The sequence below is a fragment of the Equus caballus genome, chromosome 4 (assembly GCF_041296265.1).
Source record: "Equus caballus isolate H_3958 breed thoroughbred chromosome 4, TB-T2T, whole genome shotgun sequence".
NCBI lineage: Eukaryota > Metazoa > Chordata > Mammalia > Perissodactyla > Equidae > Equus > Equus caballus.
In genome coordinates, this window is record NC_091687.1 from 93,741,780 (window position 1) to 93,750,908 (window position 9,129).

General features: G+C 44.6%; 1 protein-coding gene across 16 annotated transcripts in view; it reads right to left on the reverse strand.

Annotated features, from left to right (window-relative positions):
* Positions 1-9,129, reverse strand: part of LOC100067491 (solute carrier family 23 member 1) — a 60,097-nt gene that overhangs the window by 48,106 nt on the left and 2,862 nt on the right. For 8 of the 16 annotated variants that reach the window (XM_070265873.1, XM_070265869.1, XM_070265868.1 and 5 more), the window contains exons 2-3: positions 5,010-5,156; positions 1,870-2,027 (exon numbers count right to left, since the gene is read on the reverse strand). In XM_070265873.1, the coding sequence (XP_070121974.1) occupies positions 1,870-2,027; positions 5,010-5,156 (305 nt within the window). The remainder of the gene's footprint in view (positions 1-1,869; positions 2,028-5,009; positions 5,157-9,129) is intronic. The other 8 variants (XM_070265875.1, XM_070265871.1, XM_070265874.1 and 5 more) reach the window with 3 other exon arrangements.

Below are 9,129 nucleotides of genomic sequence, written 5' to 3' on the forward strand. Positions count from 1 at the left end.
TTTTTTTGAATTTAATACTATTCTCTTCTGTACATGATATATGTTCATAATTTTGTGTTCTCTTCTTAAAGGGGACACCAAAAACTGTACAAGCTTTAATCTGAACAAAACCTGGGTCTGTCCTTGGATTGGATGCTAAATAAATGTGAGAGGGAGAAGATACAGGACTGACAGATGTGGGGTGAGGGAGGTGAGCAGGAAAGGTCTGGAGGACCCACAGAGAAGACTTTCCTGAGGAGGTGGTGACCCAAGGGAGCCACTGTGTGGTGTGCAATCCAGGTGGGGCCGGGGGTGGTGGTGGAGAAAGTGAAGACCGGATGTGTGGAAATGAGGGAATGTTCTAAAGACGTGTTTTCCAGGCTGCATTCACAGTTTTGTCCAGGCCAGCTCCAGAGCAATAGGACTCCATTTTACTCAGGCTAATTTTATGAGCCTACATATGAACAAAAAAGACTTGATGGTTTAAGGAAAAAAAGATAATTCCACTGATTATAACAATTGATTATCTCGATGACACTGTAAGGGAGCAGGACACATATTATCATGAGCCTCATCTGACAGATCCCAGAGCACATATCTGGTTCAGCGAACGTCTGCTCTATTGTCTACTCAGAACAGACATCGTCTTTCTCGCTTCATTTGGAAAGCTGCCCAAATGGGAATTGCCATATTTGTTGCCCTGGGGGGTCCAGGGCTGGGCATGTGGCTTAAACTGGGCCAATCAGAGCTCTCCCCTGGAATTTTAAAATGTGAGGACAGCCAGAGCGGTACTGACCTGCTTTTGAGGGGTTAGTGTGAGGCCTGCCAGCAGCCCTGTCTGTGGACACATGCAGGAAGCATGTCTGCGAGAATGAAGCACAGGCACTGGCAGAGTAATGAAGAGACAGTCTTGTCTTCAGACTAGGAAGGGAGAGCCCCCTGCACTTAGCCTGATGCTCTAGAGGCCTCTACTCTGGCCTCCTCTGGGGAGGCGTCTGCAGGGCCAAGGGACCCACATCAAGTCTATGTGCCCCTCTTCTTTTAGTCCCAAGAATTCTCTGCTCAAATGGCCTTAAACCTCTTCCAGAGCCTGCTTGGGCCTCTTCCCCAGGTCTGTCCTGCTGAAGGCTGACCATGATGCTGGTATGCAAACCCCTAGGCCTGAAGGATGGCCAGGGGGCAGCTGTTTGGGGAATCCGGAGGTGGGAGGGGGTGTGGATGGAACTAGGGTGTTCAGGTTGAGGTGTCCACATTCATGCATGTGAGACCATTTGTGATCTGGAGCAAAGCTTGTGGTGGGAAGAGAAGGGAGAAGCCCACAGGCTTGGAGCCAGCCCTCCCCATGCTGTAAGTTTCCAAAGCAGAACTTGAAGGAATCAGAGAATTCTAATTCAAACCTGGCCTTCCAGGTGGGATGATCAGAACATATTTTATTTAGGAGTTTGTAAGTTTGGTCTATAACTCTCTGATATTTAGACATGGAGTGTGTGGGTCTGCATTTGTACTCTTGCCCTGGGTCTCACAAATATTATGGGCAGACCTGAGTAGAGACAAGACAAGGAGAGAAAGTCCCAGTCGCATTGACTCCCTGGTTCAACATGTTCCTGATGCAAAATGCGCCCTGCCTTTCTCTTGGCTTGATCTGATAAGTTAATAAAGAGCAAATTTTACCTCGGTTAATCTGGGTTTGTGTTACTTAATCAAGATTCCTAACTATTATGAAGAGTAAGTGTTGAATCTAGGACTTGAACCCAGGCTTGACTCCTGGCTCTGTGCTCCTTCTACCATGTCACACCAGCTTCCTAACTGCCTGTCCTGCCACAAGCCAAGCAAGACATGCCAATACCCTTGCAGGTAAAAGTCTGAACCCATGGGGAGGATTTTACTTACCTGACTCCGAAAAAGACTTGCAGGAGAGTACAGATGCCAGAGGCAAAGAAGATGGTGCTGATGAGGTAGCTCTGGGTCAGGGGGTCATGCTGCAGACACAGTTCCTTGGCCAGAATGAGCGGCACTGCCACGAGCCCCCCCAGGGCTGTAAGGAAGTGCTGTGGGCAGAGCAGAGAGAGTAGATGGGTGTGTAGATGCTGTGGCTTCCTGAACCACCCTCATTTCCATTCCCACTGCCAGAGCCAAGAGCTCCAACTCCAGTCTCAGAGGGAACCTGGCCATGAATGATAGGCACAGATCCAGACAAACAATAGAAACTAGGAAGGCCTGGCAGCAAGAAGCAGGGATCTAGCTACAGAGTCTGGGATTCCAGGGCAAACCCTGGGTAGGATCCAAGTGCGGGGAACAGATATCCTGGCTAAGAAACCAAAGTAGAAACAGAGCTTATGTGGACGTAACAAGAACCAAGGAGAGGGCCACAAGAATAAGAACAAGGCAAAAGGCTCATTATTAAAACAAGGCACAAGGTGAGGGCAAGACCATTGACCAGGAAGGCCTAAGCATGTTCTCCAGGATAGATCATGTATTAAGTCACAAAACAGCTTTAGCCAACTTAAGAAGATTGAAGTCATACCAAGTATCTTTTCCAACTAAAGTTGTATGAAACTGGGAATCAATAACGAGAGGAAAACTGAAAAATTCACAAATTTGTGGAAATTAAGCAACAGGCTTCTGAACGACCAATGAGTCAAAGAAGAAATTAAAAAATATCTTGAGACAAATGAAAATGCAAACGTAACATACCAAAACTTACGGCATGCAGCAAAAGCTGTTCTAAAAGGGAAGTTTATAGTAACCAATGCCTACATTAAGAAAGAAGAAAGCTCTTAAATAAACAATCTAACTTTACTCCTCAAGGAACTAGAAAAAGAAGAACAAACTAAGCCCAAAGTTAGCAGAAGAAAGGAAATAACAAAGATCAGAGCAGAAACAAGTGAAACAGAGACAAGAAAAACAATAGAAAAGATCAAAAAGATAAACCCTTAGCTAGACTAAGCAAAAAAAAAAAAAAAAGACCCACAAAATCAGAAATGAAAGAGGAGCCATTACAACTGATACAAGAGAAACACAAAGAACCATAAGACACTAGTATGAACAATTATACACCAACAAATTGAATAACCTAGAAGAAATGGATAACTTCCTAGAAACATATAACTTATGAAGACTGAATCATAAAGAAACAGAAACTGTGAACAGAGCAACAACAAGCAAGGATCTTGAATCAGTAATCCAAACCATCCCAACAAAGAAAATGCCAGGACCAGATGGTTTCACTGGTGAATTCCATGAAACACTGAAGAAGAATTAACACCAATACTCAAACTCTTCCAAAAATTGAAGAGGAGGGGACACACCCAAACTCATTTTATGAGACCAGAATAACCCTGATACCAAAGCCAGATAAGGACACTACAAGAAAAGAACGATACAGACCAATATCCCTGATGAATAGAGATGCAAAAATTCTCAACAAAATAGTAGCAAGCTGAATTCAGCAGTACATTAAATGGATCATAGACCACGATCAAGTGGGATTCATCCCTGGAATGCAAAGATGGTTCAACATAGACAAATGAGTAAATATAATACAACATATTAATAAAATGAAAGATAAAAAATCATATGATCATCTCAAAAGATGCAGAAAAAGCATTTGACAAGATTCAGCATCTTTTCATGATAAAATATCTACAATATCCATTTTATTGGCTCATCATAATATTTTTAAAATGGTATGACATTGTTCTTATTTTATGGAAAAGTACAAAGAAGCAAATAAAAATGTGTATCACATCCCTGCAATCCCATATTGAACCATCTGTAATAGTAAAGAAACACATCTATGAAATTAGAAAATTCATGTTATAAAAGGTTACTCAATAAAAAAAAAATGAAAGTTGAAAGCTACCCTGCCTTTCCTAGTTGCTCTTCCCAAGGCTAAATAGCTTTATTAGTTTCTTGTGAACCATTCAAAACATGTGAAGTTACTACATATACTTATTTCTGCCATTTTATTTCTTTTTTGTTTGTTTTTAACACAAAAAAAGATCACACAATACACAGTTATCTACTGTGATTTTTCATTAACATATCTTGGGGAACATTCCCTAACTGCACAGTAAATATATCCTTCTCTTTTTCTTTTCTTTTTTTTTTTTTTTTTTTTTTGAGGAAGATTAGCCCTGAGCTAAGATCTGCTGCCAATCCTCCTCTTTTTACTGAGGAAGAGTGGCCCTGAGCTGACATCCGTGCCCATCTTCCTCTACTTTCTATGTGGGACGCCTACCACAGTATGGCATGCCAAGCGGCGCCATGTCCACACCTGGGATCCGAACGGCGAAACCTGGGCCGCCGAAGTGGAACATGCAAACTTCACTGCTGAACCACTGAGCCGGCCCCTATCCTTCTCTTTTTAACAGCTGCATATAAATGTTCTTTGTTAGGATGTGTCACAATTTATTTAACCTGTTCCCTGTGATGGATATTTTCATTGTTTCTAAGGTTTGTTTGTTTGTTGTGTGGTTTTGATTTTATTATTACCAATAATGTTACAAGAACTTCTTTGTACTGATCTGAACAAGCCTTGTCAGCACATCCACAGAGAAGTTCTCAAGCATTGGGAACTGGGCGAAAGGGTATATGTGTTTTACATGTTGATGGAAATCACCAAATTGTCATCCAGAAAGATTGCAGCAAATAACACTCCAACGAAAGTGTTCAAGAGAGCTCGCTTCCCAAAATTCCCCAAGCATTGGTTAACAAATTTTTTAGTTGTTGCCAATCAAATAAATTAAAATTAGTTTCTTGAAAAAACAAACAATGGCCCAGTTGGTGTTCTTGATGTGACCTATCAGCCCAGCATGAGAGAGATTCCTAGCTAATTCCTCCTCCGCCCCCCAAACTCCTGGACAGAAAGAGACCAGAGGAGCTCTGAGCCCCCCTAGAGCTCAGTTACATGGAAGACAACAATATCAGCAAAAGAAGTTGTGGATCTTGACTAATTTGACCCGGGTGTGCACTGATGTGGCTTTTGAGGCAGAGCCTCTTTGGACCCAGTGTTTGCTGGGTGGCATTACCTGGATCCCCAAGAGGATGCAGAGATACCATGGTGGGACATCCAAGATGCCATAGGCCAGGTGGCTGCTGCTGGGACTCCCGGGCTGATCATCCTTCTTCTTGCCTCGGCCATCAACTTGGCAGCTGAACATGTTATCATCCTGCTGCTGAGAACAAGAGAAGGACACGTGGGCATTTGCAAAGGAATCAAATGGACTTCCTGAGTTCAACCACGCAGATGGACAGCCTTCCAGAAGAAAGAGGCAAAGAGACAAGGATAACTGTTGGCCAGCTTGGGATTTCTAGGTCCAGACTCAAAAGAGCAGTGATTTTCTTTATTATACATCTGAACAGGGCTCTGTGTGAATCTGGGGCCATGCAAGAGGAGTGGATGCCTTGCCCGAAGCCCTGGCAGAGAAGCAACTATGTGCAAAAGGGGATGGGGGCCAACTCCAAGGTCAGAAAATGGGCTGATTTCCCTTCCACACAGTCAGGTAAATGGGTATCCTGGCCCCAGAGTGGTGTAGCTGCCCTCAGCTCTGGGCTCACATCTGCCAAAGCCCTCATCACAGGATGGTTACTATATGGACTGTTTCCTTATCCATCTCTTCTGCTGGGCTGTGAGTTCCTAGAATGCATTGATTGTGCCTTACTCTTCTTTGTTGTCCCAGCTTCTAGAGCAGTCATTGTGCTCAGTGTAGACTTAATGAATGGATGTCACACACAAATGTAAATGAGTGCAGTGCATACAGAATGCTCTGGGGTCAATATTACATTCCTACCAGTTTAACCAAAATTAACTTCAAATTATAAACTTTCCCCTCCAACTTATTGGCTGCATAGCTTACCAGGCTTGGGCAAATTACTAATATTTCTAAGCCTCATTGTCTGATCTATAAAACAGAAATGTTGTAACATCTACTTCATAGATAGTTGACAAAATTAAATAGGAGTGTGAAGAAATGAGGAGATATTGGTCAAAGAATGTAAACAAATATTATAAGACAAATAAGAGCTAGGGATCTAATGCACAGCTTGGTGATTATAGCTAATAATATTATATTATATACTTGAAAGTTGTTAAGAGAGTGGATCTTAAATGTTTTCACTGCAAAAAAGAAATGGTCATTCAGTGATGTGAGGCTGTTGTTAGCTAATGCTATGGTGGGAATCATGTTGCAATATATACCTGTATCAAATCCACATGGTTTACACTGTAAACTTACACAGTATTATTTGTCAATTAAATCTGAATAAAGCTGGAAAAAATTAGTGTAAGAAGCACAAAGTCCAGTGCCTGGCACAGTGTAATTGCCCAATAATATTAGCTGTTATAATTAAGATGAGCTTCCAGTCTTATGTTTCACAGACTTTAAATTTGTGGTTAGGGCTGACATTTGAGCATCTGGCTGTGGGTGACGAGAGTATGAGAACAATGGCTCTGGTGTGGCCAGAAGGTGGCAAGCTCACCAGCATGAAAATCAGGCAGCCCTAGGTAATATGCCCCAGCGGGGTCCCAGGCCGTAGTCAGACGACAGAGGGCAGGGTCTGCACAGTGGCAGAGCCAGGGCTGCCCTGAGGGTGGTGTGGGCTTCTCACAGAGAAACTTCCAGAAAAGAACAGTAACACCCACCTCCATGCCTCATCCCCCTTTACCTCAGCCAAGACTCAGAGGAAACTTCTGAACCAGGGCTGCATGATGACCCTCGTGGGTGCTGAGCACTGCTACTCTATGAGATCCTTCTTCCACAAAAAATTTAATATTATATTTTGTGACTACATTGGTATAAAGACAAATATTTTATTATATGTTGAAACACTTTCTTTGATCTAAAAGTTCTTTTCTTTCTTCTGCTTTTAAAAGAAGTAAAAACATTTTTGTGGACCGCTACAAGAATGATGGGCCCTGGGCACTGTGGCTGCGGTACATGACAGGTCAGCGGTCCTGTTCTGGAGAAGTGGAAGAAGGAGATGGGAGAGGAGTGGCTTTCTCCACTTACTTAGAAGTGGAGAGAAGCAAGAAACCCACCAGGTCAAGAACTGGGTGGTTGTCCCTACCACCTCCAGGACCAGCACTGGTCCCTAGGGAACACTATCTTCTAAGAGAGGGTTTCTCGCACTAGCACTGTTGACACTTTGGACGAGGTAATTCTTTGTGTGTTGTGTGTATGCGTCCGGGGGTGGGGCTGGACTGTGCACTGTGGGATGTTAAGCAGCACCTGTGGCCTCTCCCCACTAGATGCCTGTGGCACCTCCTCCCCTACACTTGTGACAACCAAAAATGTCTCTGGACATTGCAAATGTCCCCGAAGGGGAGGAGTGAGATCGCTCTCAGTTAACAACTGCTGTTTTGAGTATTTGCTAGTTCCCACTACAGAAGTCCTAACTAGGGACAGTGCTGCCTGTCATGGGGAGGTGGGGCGGGTAGACCATCCCAGGTAGACGAGGTGGCAGAGACGTAGAATTCCACATTTCCTAGGTGGAGACTGAGGAACTCAGGCCTCCTCCATGAGGTTAGAGCATTAGCAAACACTGATCCTAATTCCTTCCCAGAGCCACCTGTGGGGCCCGCATCACTAGCCACAGAGCGGGCGTGGCTTAGCTCTCTGAGCCTCGGAACAGCCGGGGGAGCCCAGGGCTATGGTCAGGCTGCTGATGGTGGGCTGACTGATCCAGCCGCAGCCCAGCTCTGCAAAGTCATTTTCTTGCTGCGGTTCTGAACAGTGTTTGCTCATTAATCTTCCAACATTTAGGTCCTAAAAGATTAATGTAAGAGTTTTGCTTCTGCTCATCTGTTTAGCGATGGCTGGACGTATGCATCCCTCACCTGCTCCGGGAAGCCTTCCCTGACCTTCCCCAAGCCCAGCCTCAGACTAAAGTAGCCCTTTCCTCCTCAGGGGCTCCTACAAAACCATGAGCACGTTTACCCTGGCCCAAAACAGGCCTGAGTGCCCCGTGTTTCCTTGTCTAAAAGATCATCAAGTCCCATAAAGTCTCTATGGCCATCCCAGCACATAGTTAGCACTCATACAACTCTCTGTTGACTGGTGAATTAGATGAATGAATGTATAAATTAATGACTATAGAGAGTTTTTCTCACTGATTTTCTTTTAAAGATTGGCCCAGAGCTAACATCTGTTGCCAATCTTTTCTTCTTCTTCTTCTTCTTCTTCTTCTTCTATCCAAAACCCACCAGTACATAGTTGTATATTCTAGTTGTAGGTCCTCCTAGTTCTGCTATGTGGGACACCGCCTCAGCATGGCTTGAGGAGTGGTGCTAGGACTGTGCCCAGGACCTGAACCAGCAAAACCCTCGGCCACCAAAGCAGAGCAAGTGAACTGAACCACTAGGCCATGGGGCCAGCCTTTGATTTTTTTTTTTAAGTAAATACCTAACTAACTGGTAGAACTCTTCTGAAACATCGTGCTTATCCTATCTAGACTTCTGAGAAGAAGGATGTATTGATGCTGCTTGGTACTTGGGTTGCACAGGAAAGTTGTTTCTGCCGAAGGAGTTTAAGGCTGGGCCCAAGACAGACTGCAGGGTGCAGGAGGGAAGGAACTCTGGGCCCCTGAGCCCTTGTCATGAGGTTTTAGTAAATGTATGGAGGAATCAGTGAGGGCAACAGAGGAAAAACAGGTGGAGGAAAAGAGGAGAGGGAGAAGGAAAGAGAGATTGATCGATCAATCGATTGACTGATTCTGGGTAGGCTACACAGATCAATGGAGCATGCAGTTTGAAGCTGGGCTGACATGGTCTGTCAGCGCCCTGCTTGGAGGCCAAAGGCACATCACTTCACCTCTCCCAGCCCCAGTCTCCCCATCTCAATCTGCGATGGTTGTAAGGACACTTGAAGACTCCAGTGTGTGCAGTGTATGTGGCATCCTGCTGTGTGCGCCCATGCGTGAGCTCACAGGGCTGTGGCTGGTACAGCTGTGCGTGTTCTGCCAACAAGCTCACCTCACATCCTCTCTCAGGACCTCCCAGAATTCTCAGGAAGGTGACGGGGAGGGAAACACTGACTGGAGAGAACTGTTGGCTCTGGACCTTCTGGTCTTTTGCCCTCACAGGAGCCAATGACTCAAGACTATTCCTAGTCTGTGGACCTCTCAATAATCTAAGTTCTGTCTGGATATCAA